The following is a 14,633-nucleotide window of genomic DNA, read 5'->3' on the forward strand; positions in this document are numbered from 1 at the left end:
GAGTACGCATTGCCCGGCCACGAAAAGGAATAGAGGACGGGCACTGCTCCAACGTGAAGGGACCCTGAAAGCACGCTCGGCGGAAGAAGCCAGGCGCCACACGTTTCCATTTATACGGAAAGTCCAGGACAGGCAAACCCCTGGCGACAGGAAGTGGTTACCAGGGGCTGGGAGGAGGGGAAAGGCGGTGTGACTGCTAATGGGCTAGGGTTTCTCTGGGGGTGATGATATGTTCTTAACCCTAGACAGTGATGGTGGGTGCACAGATCTTTGAATATACTAAAAACCACTTTCACTGTACACTTTAAAAGGGGAATGTTATAGTGTGTGAGTTACACCTCAATAAAGCTGTCTGGCTTCTTTTTTTTAAGGCGACTCGGGTTAAGCTGCAATTAATGACTGCCTGGTCCCCAGGTACTGAGTAGGAGGTTTTCTCAGCTGTATGTCCTGAATCATAGTGTAAATCAGATTTTATTTTTCAAGTTGAACACCAGAACCTGTCTCCCATGTAACTGAGTCACCAGAAAACTGAACTCAGCGCTACTAAGAGCCTCTACGACTCAGAAATCAGATGGTGACTTTTCTTTCCTAAAGTCTTAGATTCTTTGACCCTTTGTGGCTTCCATCAATCTTAGGCTCAATCACTGAGCCGCTCGGGCCTTAGTTCCTTGACTATAACATAAGGGGGTCAAACCAAATCACCCTAGCCCCACCTCCCTGGGCCTAGACACACTACAGCCCAGGACACAGACAGCACCACTCTCCCCGGGGCTGCTCCGAGTGCTCAGCAGCTGCAAGTCCCTCCCAATCCCACGTTACAGCACAGAAGACAAGCTCAACCGCCCCTACGCGAGGATGTGCTGATCCCGTCAGGACACGCACACGTGCCTGTCCGCTTGCCAAGTGCTTTCAGCGGAGGCCTGACAGCTGCTCGGCGACAGCCATTAGCCCGTCTGATAACTAAGGCTCAGAGAGGGGTGCTCCTGCCCAGGTTGTGAAGTTACTACCAGAACTCTGGTGGCTCCCGCAAATGAAACTGGGGCTTTCCTCAGGTCCCCCAGTCACAGTGCAAGGCCCCGAAGAAGAGCTGGGTGGTGAACTGGGGAGGCTTTTCTAGTTGCCTTCCAGCCACGGTCCTGGAGCCTGGGCCAGGAGCGTGTCTGTTTCTGCTGGGCGTCCACACCAGGGACAACTGCATTTCGACCACGAGGGACACAGCCCTTGCCCCGCTCTCGCCTCGCCCAGTGAGCTCGCACTCTGCCTGGGGGCTTTGGGAGGGAAGTTGCTAAAACAGCAGACTACAATATGGTGTATTTTGATTAATCCGCTCTTCTTAGCATTAGGATGCCCGCATGTCCTGGTCCTGGGGTGATTAGCATAGTGCTCTCAAAAAAGCCCGGCTGGGGCAGTAAGTCCACTACCTGAGGGAGCATGGCAGCTGGCAAGGGGCCCACTCCACTCCAGGACAGACCACGGGGGTCTGGGAAAGGCTCAGGCTATTGTGTGGGTGAGCAGGAAAGTCTGGCCTTCACTGAAATGCTTCCCACAACTCTATGTGTGAGCTACACGCAACCAAAGCTTTTACAGAGCTCTGTTTTTCAAGAAGCTTCCAATCCAGGGAGAGAGCACGCAAGAGTGCATCTAAGTGCAGGGGGTGTTAGAGGCAGGGAACAGCCCCACTGAATTGGGCACACAGATTCGCTGGAGTCAACTGAAGAGGCAGGAGGTAAAGCATGAAACCTAGGTGAGGAGCCTTGAAGGCCACGCTAAGGCATGACCAGAGGCAATCGTTGGGGAGGTCAGCTGTGGTGCTACAGCTGGGCTGAAGGAGGGCCTAGGGGCAGGGAGACAGGAGGGACCCGCCCAGGCATAGGCCATCAGAGAGCAGACCCATGTTGTAGGAAGAAAATATGGAGGATGTTAAAGGCATTTTGAACAAAGATTTTATGTCAAATTAGATTAGAAGCCTGGCACCAAAGGCACACAACAAAAGAAAAAAAATAGGCATTTAGACTTCATGAAAACTTTTAAATATTATGTATCAAAAGACACTATCAGCCCAACTGGTATGGCTCAGTGGTTGAGCTTCGACCCATGAACCAAGGTCACTGGTTCGATTCCTAGTCAGGGCACATGCTGGGGTTTAGGGCTCAACCCCCAGTAGGGGTGTGCAGGAGGCAGCCAGTCGATGGGTCTCATAATTGATGTTTCTCTCTCTCTCTCCCCCTCTCTCTTCCTCTCTGAAATCAATAAAGACATATTTTTTAAAAGACACTATCAACAGACTATAAAGGACACCCACAGAATGGGAGAGAAAATTTGTGAATCAATTACCTAGTAAAGGATTAATATCCAGAATATGTAGAGAATTCCTAAAACTCAACAATCAAAAGACCAAACAACTCAGTTAAAAAATGGGCGAAGCACTTAAAGAGACATTTCTCCGAAGATATACAAGTGACCAACAAGCATGTGGAAAGATGTCCAACATCACTAATTACTGGGGAAATGCAAATCAAAACTATAGCGAGATACACCTCACACCCATTAGGATCGCTACTATCAAAAAAAAAAGAAAAGAACAAATGTCGACGAGGATGCGGACAAAACAGAGCCCTTGTGCACTGCTGGTGGGACTGTAAATGGTACAGCTGCTGTGGAAAACTGGCAGTTCCACAAAAAAACAGAAATAGATTGATCACATGATCCAGCAACTGCACATCTGGGTATATATGCAAAGGCATTCATAACAAGATCTTTTTTAAAAATATTTTTAATGATTTCAGGGAGGAAGGGAGAGGGAGAGATAGAAACATCAATGATGAGAGAGAATCATTGATCGGCTGCCTCCTGCACACTCCCTACTGGGGATTGAGCCTGCAACCCCAGCACGTGCCCTTGACTGGAATCGAACCTGGGACCCTTCAGTCCGCAGGCCAAGGCTCTATCCACTGAGCCAAACCAGCTAAGGCCATGACAAGACCTTAGGAGATATTTGCGTATCCATGTTCATAATAGCACTATGCACAATAACTAGAACATGGAAGCAACCCAAGTACGCAACGACAGATGAATGGAGAAGCAAAAAGTAGTATATACACACCACAGAACATTACTCAGCCTTAAAAAGGAAGGAAATTCTGATACAAGCTACAACATGGACGAAGCTTGAGGGGATTGCGTGAAATGAGCCAGTAATAAAATACAAATACTGTACAATTCCACTTATGTGAAGTACCTGGAATAATAAAAATCACAAACTAAGTAGAATGGTGGTTGCCAGGGGCTGGAGTGGAGGAGAATGGGGAGGAGGTGGTTATTGTTTCATGGGCATGAGTTTCACTTTTACAAGACAAAAAGTTACAGAGGTGGGTGGCGGTGATGGTTGCACATTATGAATGCATTTAATGAGGTGGTAAATTTTATGTTATGTGTATTTTACCACAATAAAAATGTATTTTATTCTATTATTTTAATTTTTTTTTAAATCCTCACTCAAGGATACTTTTTTTATTGATTCTAAAGAGAGAGGGAGGGAGGGAGAGAAACATCGATGTGAGCGAGAAACACGGATCAGTTGCCTCCCATATGTGCCCTGACAGATACCTAACCCGCAACCTTTGGTGTATGGGGCAATGCTCCAACCAACTTAGCCTAGTCCCCAGTTAGGGCAAAAGATAATTTTTAAAAAGAGAAAAACGTAAGACTGGGGGCCAGGGAGCCGATTTTAAATGATGGCAGATGTTCTGAGTTTAGAAGAAGACGCTTGAATGTGCAGAGGTGAGTGAGCATCAGCACGCCTGCTACCACTCCCGCTACCACTCCCGCTGGCTCAGGAGAGCACGCACTCACAGGCACCACGCACAGACCAAGCAAATGCAGCAGCGTGTCAGCGGCTCACTGGTGATGGCTGGTCATCAGCAGTCACTGGCCAAGTCTTTTAACTTTTCTCTCCGTTTGAAAATTTCTCCCAATAAAGTTAGAGGGAGACATTTTTTAAGAGTGGCGCAGACTTGAGGATGGGAGAGCCATCACACCCCTCAGCTGGTACACCCCAAAGTCTGCGGGTCCAGAGGCCACGGAGGAGCTCTCGAATAAGCGCTGGGAGTGGATGGAGGGGCGGCCCGTCTAAATGCAGGAACCAGCTGGGCCACAGGAGCGGAGCAGCGCGGGGGTCGGGGGGGCTCGGACCTCTGGAAATGTCTGAGAGAGGAAAGAGGAAAAAGGCAAGAGAAAAACCCAGGACAGTAAATGGAACCCAATGGAATAAGATTTCCCTTTCAAGAGAGGATCAACCATATCAATCAGGCGGATGGGCCAAAGGGACAAAAACGGCGAAGTCGGGAATGCAGGACCAGGAACGCACGAGTCTTTCGTGACCTTCAGGAGAGCCGGCTCATGCCAGAGGGCGAGAGGCCAGATGGGGTGCGCAGGTCACGAGGATACGGAGGCAGACCCCGTCCCCACCAGCAGGTTGCTGGGACCCTCCTTCCCACCATGCACAGCGAGGGCGGGGAGAGAGGCTCTTTGGTTTGCAGATGACATCACCAACCTGAGGGCCCTCGGGCTCCCTTAAGTAATTACCAGCCGGAGCAGGCAAGCAGGGGGCTTTCAGCAGGAGCACATCAGGTCCCGATGCTCCCGAGCCACACGAAGGACACAGATGTGTCCCTGGTCCTTCCCATCACACCCTGGGGGGGAGCCGGCGCAGTCCTGTGGACGGCCCATCCCTGGCTCCGCGGCCCTCCTCCCAGCACATCTCGCACAGAAAGGCAACTTCATTGCTGGGGAGGAGTGGCTGCCCCCCGCACCCTATCCCCTGTTTTTTTAGCACTGCTCAGGATCTCAGATTTAAACTTTTTAATTGTCATAGTTAAAATGCATCTTCTCCATTTATACCTATGCTGTTCGTTTAGACCCAGGGTGACCTGGTAAGTGTCTTCGTTCTATGAGCTACAGAAAAGTACATGTTTCGGTCTCTCAAAATATGCAAACAAACAAAAAACCCCACAACCAAATAGTCAACAAGATTTAACCCAAAAGGACATTCATTCTAGTACCTTCTGCCTCGCTGAATACTTCTAACAGCAGAATAGCATTTGCTTCCATGTTTAAGTCACAAAAACATGCGTTTCACAATCCTGCTTCAAAAGAACGCCATGTACCTGTGGGTAAAGCTGACCAGCAGATCCAGTCCGCACAGCCAGCCTGGTGGAGGGGAGTGAGGACATGACACCCCCGCCGCAGAGCCCGCTGCGGAGCCGGACAAGGGCACACGGCCTGGGAGCAGGCACATCCAGAGGGTTGTCCATGACCATGTTCCATTTCACTCTGAACTGCACGTTTCGGTAAGCACTTTGCTCCTCCCTGTCCGTCACATATGTCAGGTGGCCCCTAACAGAGCCCCTGAAGCTGGTGGACATGTCAGAAACAGGCCACTCGCCATGTGCGTCCCGCTCAGTAAGCTGCAAATGTGGATGCGGCGGCATTAAAACCACCACCATTTCAGGACAAGGAGGAGTTACAGTCAAAAGAGCAGAATCCTAGCAAATATTAGCGACAGCATCTTGTCAGCAGAAAAAGCACTTTATGCGTGCAGGGTCCGCCTTTGAGTGTCCATGTAAATTAGCACCTCCCACCCCCCCATCCAGAAACAGGCTAATCTCTGAAAGCTTCTACCAATCAGAACAGGAGCACACATCATGTCTTCTTGGGCTAAAACTACAGGATGGCTCTTTAAGAGAACCCACTCATCACAGAAATTGCCCTAAATCCAACTCTGAGGGGACTGTGGGGGCAGCTGACACCGACATGGGCCAGCTGTGATGGCAATTCACGCTGCACACTCTAACCACAGCCCCAGAGTCCCACTAGATTCCATGAGGCCTGTGGGTAAAACAAAATAGTAAGAAAGGGAGGAAAAGTTCCTCATGAGAGAACAGGAAAATGAAAGAGAGAAAAGCAGGGATCACAGTGAAGGGGGGATGGGGAGAGCAGAAAAAGACCTTTCATGTCCTAACGCAAAATGAGGTGGAGAGCGCACACAGTCAAGTTCAGGGCAACTGCAGGGACAGGACCTGGACCTGGGCAGGACGCAGCCTCTCTCCAAGGCGTCCTTCTGAACCTGCCTCATGACTCAGCATTCCCAGCGGGCGGGTGACAACAGCCGCCAGCCCAGCGAGGGGACAGGAGGTCTGTGGAGGCAGGAAGTAAGGCGAATTTCCTCACCCTGGCCATCTCCAAGACAGCACAGAATAAATGCCACTTCCTTGGACTTATGTGCTCCGGCAGGTGGAGGTGAGGACAAACCAGTGTTGGAATGAATCAGACTCACAAGAGGGTGCACTCACTCAACATCTAGGGCATGTGTAGAAATAAAATGTATTTTTTGACAGGTTTCTTGAAAATGGCTGAGGGGCCAGGGAATGAAAACTAGAACAGAAAGCAGCACAGCGCAAGTGCAAATGCGGTGCTTCTCCCATACTGCACAGCCTGACCCCTCCTTCCCGGCACTGGTCCACCTTCTTCCATCCCCACACCGTCCCCCATCCCCACACTCCCCTTCTCTCTCCTCACCTGAGGCGACTCCTCCCCCACTGAGATTTTAAGTGTGCGAAGCCTGGATGATTCACGCCAACCACAGGGTTTGTGACTCAGGCTTGATCAGGGTATTCAGACACTGTAATGATCTATAAATCCTCAACTTATACACTGTCAGGTGAGGGCAAACTATCTTTACTTCAATTTGTATTCAGGTTACTCCACTTATTAGCAGTGTGACATTGGAGAAGTTACTTAACCTCTCTGGTCCTTCGTTTCCTCCTCAGAAACATGAGAATAATCGGACTTATTTCACAGGGTTGTTGTGGATATTGAGTAATACACACAAGCACTTGAGCACCTGGCACACTATATGTTGGTTCTTATTATCTTAAAATACAAAAGCAATACTCTACCATCCTTATCTTATAATTCACAACCTCGTCACCTGTCATTCAGGAATCTCAGAAGATGCCTCCGGATGCTGGGAAACATGCATACTCCTGTACCCATCCCCTCCCCTCCCCGAGGTGGGGGACTTAGCAGGTGTTACTTTAAATGTGCATGATGAGTTTCTTATAAGGTGACAGAGGAGTGAAGTTCATGAGCATCTATAGAAGAGGCGTAATAAAGAACTCAAATCTGTAATCCACCAGGTCACAAGCAACACCACATGGAGAGGAACTGATGCCTCTTTGGTGTAGCACCGCCCTGTGACACCCGGAAGTGATCCCCTGGAGGGCGGGGCTGGTTCTGGTTGATGGACATCAGGATGACGGCTGCTAATAGCCAAGTGGCTGCCCGAGGCCCCACCCACCCACACTTCTGGTTATTCCACCTGCGCAGGCTCGTTTATGGGGCTAGAAAAATCTCGTGTTTTATAGCAGAGAAAATGAAGCAGTGAGTACGCCAAGGTCATTCAGAGTAGGTGACAGCCAGGAAGAGCACCCAAGGGTTTTGACTTCCAATCACAGGACACAAACAACCGTCCCTCATCTGATGAAAGTGCCCTTGGGTCAGGCGACAAGCTAGACAGAGGCACCATGAAGGCATCGAGTCCCCGGAGCTAGAAGGGGGAAACCAAAGGACAAAGAATAAAATCACAGAGCAGCTCTAAGCGCCGGTAAGCGCTGTGATCCTATCTGAATAAAATACAATTAGGTGCACTTAGTCCCGCAGCTTGGGTAACCGTACATACCTTCTTCCTATTATTGCATTAAAAGCAATTGCGTCTAATGGGTCCGGCACCTGGGCAGATGAGGCAAACTTCACAGGCTATGATGCTACACCTAAAGAGCTTTCCCCGTGGGAATGCTGGCCTGAGGAGGAGCCAAAAATAAAGCGAAAAGCCAATTCCTGAGGGGCCTGTCATCAGAGATGTTTTACACACACACACAGCAGGATGATTACGGACACAGCTTTAATTTACAGACATTAAATCTCTAACCAGCTGAGACCCTAAATGTTATGGCAACTTACAGCAAGAGAGCACACAAGAGAGGGGAGAGCTAAAGCATGAACAGGAGGCCCCTGTTCCATACAGTCTTCCTCACAGGGGCGGGGCCGCTGTGCCCAACCCCGGCAGGTGAAGGCCAGAAAGACCCACCCAGGCTGGCCAGGGCTCAAGAAGGCCAAGAGGCTGTAGCATTTGGCTTCAGTCAGAAACTTTACTGAAGGGATCCCCACTGTGTCTCTGGTGCATGCGCACCAGCGAGCGTGGAAAAAAGACCCTGCTGGTCGTGGGGAGGAGCAACTCCCGGCAAGGAGATCTGTGGCCAAAGGGGAAAAGTTTCCAGCGGATAAATCAGCTACCACGCTGAGGGGTCAGGGGAGTGAGCAAGTCCTACACCGGCTTACCCTTGGCTGCTGGAACCTCAGGAACTAATCATAAATTCCGCAGTTTTAAGGCAAAACTACATATTTTATTTCTGTTGATTAGCACGTTAAGCGCCCAGCCTGTGTTGTCTTCCAGACGGAAAATATAGTGTCAGTCACCATGTTCAATTTATGGAAATGGCCAGGAAGGGGAGGACTCATGGGCCAGCCTCTTCACCTCTCTTTTTGAAATTTGTTCATCAAAAAGAGTTAAGAGACATTAAGAGACTAATATTAAACCTTTATTCATTGCCCACCAAATTAACATGAAAATTACAAAAATGAGCCGAAACCGGTTTGGCTCAGTGGATAGAGCGTCGGCCTGCGGACTGAAGGGTCCCGGGTTCGATTCCGGTCAAGGGCATGTACCTGGGTTGCGGGCATATCCCCAGTGGGGGGCATGCAGGAGGCAGCTGATCAATGTTTCTCTCTCATCGATGTTTCTAACTATCTCTCTCCCTTCCGCTCTGTAAAAAATCAATAAAATATATTTTAAAAAAAAAAAGAAAAGAAAATTACAAAAATGGCCCTAGCCAGTTTGGCTCAGTGAATGGAGTGTTGGCCTGCAGACCAAAGGGTCCGGGTTCGATTCCGGTCAAGGGCACCGCACATACCTCGGTTGCAGGCTCCTCTCTGGGCCGGGCCCTGGTCAGGGCTTGTACAGGAGGCAACCAATCAATGTGTTTCTCTCACATCGATGTTTCTCTCTGTCTTTCCCTCTCTCTCCTACTCTCCCTAAAAAAATCAATGGAAAAATATCCTCGGGTGAGGATTAACAACAAAACAAAGTACAAAAATGCTCCTCAGCCTACTATTCCACGTTAAAAGAACACTATTTTAAAAATTCCAGCAGGTGCTCGGGCTGCTGTGGCTCAGTTGGTTGAGTGTCACCCTGTGCACCAAAAGATCACCGGTTTGATTCCTGGTCAGGGCACATGCCCAGGCTGTGGGCTCAATCCCTGGTCGGGATGCATGCAGGAGGCAGCCAATAGATGTTTCTCTCTCACATCAATGTTTCTCTCTCTCTCACTCTCTTTCTCTGTCAAATCAATAAAAACATATTACACACACAACAAAAATTCCAATAGGTGACAATTTAAAAAAGAAATGTTTCCTAAGACTGTCACTACATTATTCTACCAATAACTGGGTTCTCAAACCTCATAACCACATTAGTGCTGTGGGAGACATCAGAACCTAAATGCTGTCTCGGTCTCATGGTCTCTCCTTCACAGCACGCTGCCACCTCGATGGATGTATAAGGAGTGGGAGGCGAGAAGGAAAATCTTCCTAAACCACAGTGCCCCAAGCAAGGACCCACCTTACCACCCTAGTCCGTAGCCAGAAGCAAAACAGGAGACACAGTCAGCTCACCAGGGCCATCTGCGGCTCCTGGTAACAGAGAGCTGACCTACCAGGAGAAATGTCCTCCCCACACAAACCCATCCCCAAGTCCTAAAGGAAGGGCTGGGCCTGCCATCCCTGCCTCCACTTCCTAGAATTCCTCCTTGGCTTTTGCTTAAGCCCCGAAGCGACAGACACGCCGCCACTGGCGTCTCAAAAAATGTCAACCATTCAACACAAGTCACAAGAGGGCAGCTTCAACACGAATCCAAGCTGGTGCCTTCAAGTCATTTTCTGTTTAGTTCCAAAATTGAAATTTTAAGTCAAATTTTGTACAACTACACATAGTGGGGGAGAGGCAGAGGGAACATAACTGTAACCAAAGTTCACCACCAAAATCAAGATGTACAGGAGCCACCGGTGAGCATGGCAGCCCCGGGTGGTGAGCGGCCCGCTTCCCTGAGCCCCGTCACACGAGGTGCATGCCGGTCGCCAACCTCTAGGGAAGATGGTTAGGCAGAAACATTTTATTTAAAAGGCCCTGCAAAGACACTGGCAACCATCAGCTGGTAAGACAGTGCACAAACAGTACCTTGAGCAAAAATCTCTTCCCGACAAGACAACGCTGGTGGTCATGTTTCACAAGCAGGCTGCTGCAAAGAGTATTATCTTCCAGAGACTTTTACACGGGGACTTACCATCTTCCCTGATTTGCATTTCTCTGAGGGGCAGCCGGGGTCCTGTGTGTGGATTTCTGTGTCTCTGGTGCACGCGCACCAGCGAGGGTGGAAAAAGACCCTGCTGGTATCAGCAGTCACTTCTGCCACTAGGAGCTGGATCGATCCCAGGCTCTTTCTGCCCAAATCCTCGTCACAGACCCCCTGGGTCATGTGGCAGAAGCCCCAGTCCTGCCCCCTTTGTCTCCCCGTGTGTGTGAAACCCAAACTAACTTCTGAGGTGCCCTCCCCCAGCTCAGACCTCTCATTCCCAGGCCATTCAAACAACCTGGTCCTGATTCTTGCTTAGAAATGTTTTCTTGACAGGGGGGGGGAGGGAGGGGGAGGAGGAGGGCATGAAAAGGGGTGAAAGATACAAGGCTGCGTGTGTGAATCACTGATAGGAATTCACACTCAGAAAAACAAGACTTGAAAAGCCACCCAACCAATCTTGGGCCAAGGCTTCAGGTTTCTGATGATAAACCTTTGGTTTGGTAAAATTGCAATATTCACAGCCTCGCCGAAATACCAAATGGGAATCTGATGTCTGCTTACAGCCTCAGTCAAAAAAAAAACCAAAAAACCCCACAGAGACAAACAAACAAAAACCCTCCAGGTTTGCAAAGGGTGGAGCTCCTCCCTCCAAGGTTCTGTAGTATTTTCCCCCAAGAAGTCCAACTGCACTTAGGAGTCATCGATCCGGGGCAGCTGTCCCAGCCCCCTCCCCCCGCACTATTAACGCCAAGGCTCTGATCGGCAGTGATTTCACGCTCAAAGTTCCCGCAGCCATGGAGCGAGGCACCGGGCAAGACAGAAGGGGGCTAGGCTCCCTCCCCACGCTAACGCATTCTGCGAGCTGGCGAACTTCTGGGGGTTTTCTGTCGCCCGGGCTTTTCACCTGCATCTCTGCCTTGGAATGCCCACCCCCCTCCCCGCACCGGCCCGGCAGGGCCTCGGTGTCTGGGTGCACAATGCGGTAGGTGGCTCCTCGGGGTCGGCGAGACGCCGCACTGGTGTCATGCCCGGCGCGCCTCGGAGCCCCAGCACCCGCAGGGCGACAGGGCAGAGGCCCCACGTCCATAACCTTGAGGCCCACACCGCACCAGAGCGTGGCCTTGCTATGGGGCGCCCTTCGCGTGGGGAAGCCCGGCGCCCCGCGGCCCAGGGCTGGTGCAATGACTTTGCAGGGGAGCGTCCCCTCGGCTGAGGCCGGTCCTCCCGCCTCGGCCCACGGCGGCAGCGCCTCCCGGCCCCGGCCCCGGCCCCCGGCTCTGCAGGTAAAGGCCCCTCCGCCAGCCCCGGCCCCCGCCCGCGGGCCCGCCGCACCTTCGTCTCCTTCACGTGCTGCTTGACGCCCTCCGGGTACCACTGGACGCGCACATAGCCGCGGCGCAGCGGGCTGGCCCGGCCCTCCTCGTGGCCCGCGCCCCCCGCCTCGGAGCAGCCCGAGCTCCCGCGGCCCTCCTCCTCGCCCTCCGAGTCCGAGTCCTCGCCGTGGATGAGGCGCACCAGCCCGAAGTGCACGGAGCCGCGGTAACGGCCCGACACCAGGTCGTGAGAGAACAGCAGGCGCTGCGAGCCGGCTTCGGGGCCGGAGTCCGAGGACGGCCCGGAGGCCGAGTCCGGGGCGGGCGCCGGGGCCGGCACCGGGGCTGCGTCCGGGGCCGGGGCCGCCTCAGGAACCGCGGCCGGGGCCTGGCCGGGAGCCGGGGCTGCAGGCGCGGGCGCTGCGGGATCCGCCATAACTGCTCTGCGCGAGTCTCCGGCGGCGGCGGAGGTGGCGGCGGCGGCCCAGACGCGGGGAGGCGTGGCCAGCCGGCGCGGGGGCGGGGCCACGGCGCGCTGACGTGGCCCTACGTGCCGCCGTCGTCAGGGAGCCAAGATGCGGTTGCTAGGAGCTACCGCCCGGTCGCTAGGGGACGCTGGAGATATTCCGAGAGCCGGGGGTAAAGGAAGGACTCCACGAGGGATAAAAGCGGAGGGCGAGGGAAGGGGTGGGGCCCGGATGGAGGAAGTAGAGTGGTCGCCGGGGGAAAGGGGCGGGGCGGAGGTGGGGCGGGTGCTGTCAACAACAGCTAATGAGCTCCCTGGGCGTCTCCAGCCTCCTGCCAGGGACACGGAAAGAGCAAGACAGTCCCGGCCCTCTAGGTGTTTACAGTCTAGTTGGGGAGACAAAACATACACATTAAATAGCTACAAAGCGACTCCATGTCAGCGTGTAAGCAAGGCTTTAATAGGTGTGTAGAGAGTGTATCTAGAATATATTGTATTAGGAAATTCCATGCAAAGCTTGGAAGGGGATGACTCCTTAGGGACTGATCAAGACGTTGGTGAAGGAGGCCACAGAGAAAGATCGGAAAAGATCAGCAGGTATTAGTGATTCCTGCGGCTTGCCTTCAAATCCACCTAGATGAGTTCAAAGCTCCATGAGGCTTTCTATGCGTGGCAAGAAGTAAGACAGCCAGATAGTTAAGAGTGGGAGTCACAGATTCTAATTTTTGGCATTGACACTTACTAATCTTACAAAGGTAGACAAGCTGATAAACTTCTTTTCACCTTAATTTTCTCATCTGTAAAATAGAGGTGATAATAGCAGTATCTGTCTCATCAGATGATTGGGAGAATTAAATGAAATAGAACAATGCCTGGCATACAGTTCCCTCAATAGAGTTTAACTATTATTTTAATATTTCAACCCTCCCACCTACACTAAAATTCTACATCAGCAGAACTGTTATACTTATGGTCTGCTTCATATTGCCATTTTAAAATATAAAAAATAATTATACTAACTTAGGTCACAAGGTAGTAACTGGCAAATGCAAATTGGACCCTGAGTTGCCTGACTCCAAGCTTTTCTAGTTCCCATGTTTATTGGAGAATGGGGGTGTGCAAGTAGGCTGAATGCAGGCCAGAAATCTTTTTAAAAAAATATATATTTTATTGATTTTAGAGAGGAAGGGAGAGGGAGAGAGAGATAAAAACATCAATGATGAGAGAGAATCATTGATTGGCTGCCTCCTACATGCCCCCTACTGGGGATTGAGCCCGCAACCCACACATGAGCCCCTGGCTGGAATCGAACCTGGGACTCTTCAGTTGGCAGGCTGACGCTCTATCCACTGAGCCAAACCAGCTAGGGCTGGCCAGAAATCTTTGATATAAAAAATCCAAGTGAGGCCCTATCTGGTTTGGCTCAGTGGATAGAGCGTCGGCCTGCAGACAGAAGGGTCCCGGGTTCGATTCTGGTCAAGGGCACATACCTCGGTTGCAAGCTCAATCTCCACCCAGTTGGGGTATGTGCAGGAGGCAACCAATCGATGTGTCTCTCTCACATTGATGTTTCTCTCTCTGTCTCTCCCCCTCCCTTCCACTCCCTCTGAAAATCCAAGGAAAAATATCTTCAGGTGAGTATTAACCAAAAAGATAAATAAAATGTATTTAGTGGGGGGGAAAAAACAATTTAAAAAATCCAAGTGAGTTTTGCATTCTACATCAGCTTATGCCTGTGCTTGTTATAATATAAAAAGAACGTCCTTTCCTCCCTAATCGTTGAGTAAAATTGGCACTCCAGGAAGATGTTCCACGTTTATTCTGCAGCTTCTTGTAATAATGGCTAATAATAGCGGCCGTGTATTGAACGGCAGCTTAATGCCAGGTACCACTCTAAATGCTTTACACAGATTGTCCGCCTGTGAGGGAGGAAGTATGAGCCTCCTTTTGTGAAGCAGCATACCACACTGTGGCATCTCCCCACCACCACCACCCCCAGGAACCTGCTAGGTTGCAGGTAAGAGTCCTTGATTTCAAATGCTGATTTCTCCCTTACTAAACCCCTTTCGAGAATGTGGATCATGTTCTATTTTAAAAATATATATATTTGTTTTGATTTCAGAGAGAAGAAGGGAGAGGGAGAGAGAGATAGAAACATCGGTGATGAGAGAGAATCATTGATCGGCTGCCTCCTGCACACCCCACACTGGGGATGGAGCCCTCAAGCCAGGGATGTGCCCTGACCAGGGATTGAACCGTGACCTCCTGCTTCATAAGTCGACACTCAACCACTGAGCCACACAAGCCGGGCGATCATGTTGCATTTAATGTGTGTAACCCTGATACCCAGTACAGCGCCTGGCACAGTGTTTGTGCTCAATTATG

At 51.0% G+C, this 14,633-nt stretch overlaps 1 protein-coding gene across 2 annotated transcripts in view; it reads right to left on the reverse strand.

Annotated features, from left to right (window-relative positions):
• The window catches only part of UBE2O (ubiquitin conjugating enzyme E2 O), a 36,677-nt gene extending 24,430 nt beyond the window's left edge, over positions 1-12,247 (reverse strand). For both annotated transcript variants that reach the window (XM_070395095.1, XM_070395094.1), the window contains exon 1: positions 11,802-12,247. In XM_070395095.1, the coding sequence (XP_070251196.1) occupies positions 11,802-12,218 (417 nt within the window). In that variant the 5' untranslated portion in view covers positions 12,219-12,247. The remainder of the gene's footprint in view (positions 1-11,801) is intronic.
• Positions 12,248-14,633: the final 2,386 nt, after the last annotated feature.

The sequence above is a fragment of the Myotis yumanensis genome, unplaced genomic scaffold (assembly GCF_028538775.1).
Source record: "Myotis yumanensis isolate MYYU_CA2020_CCGP unplaced genomic scaffold, mMyoYum1.0.hap1 SCAF_16, whole genome shotgun sequence".
NCBI classification, from domain to species: Eukaryota; Metazoa; Chordata; class Mammalia; order Chiroptera; family Vespertilionidae; genus Myotis; species Myotis yumanensis.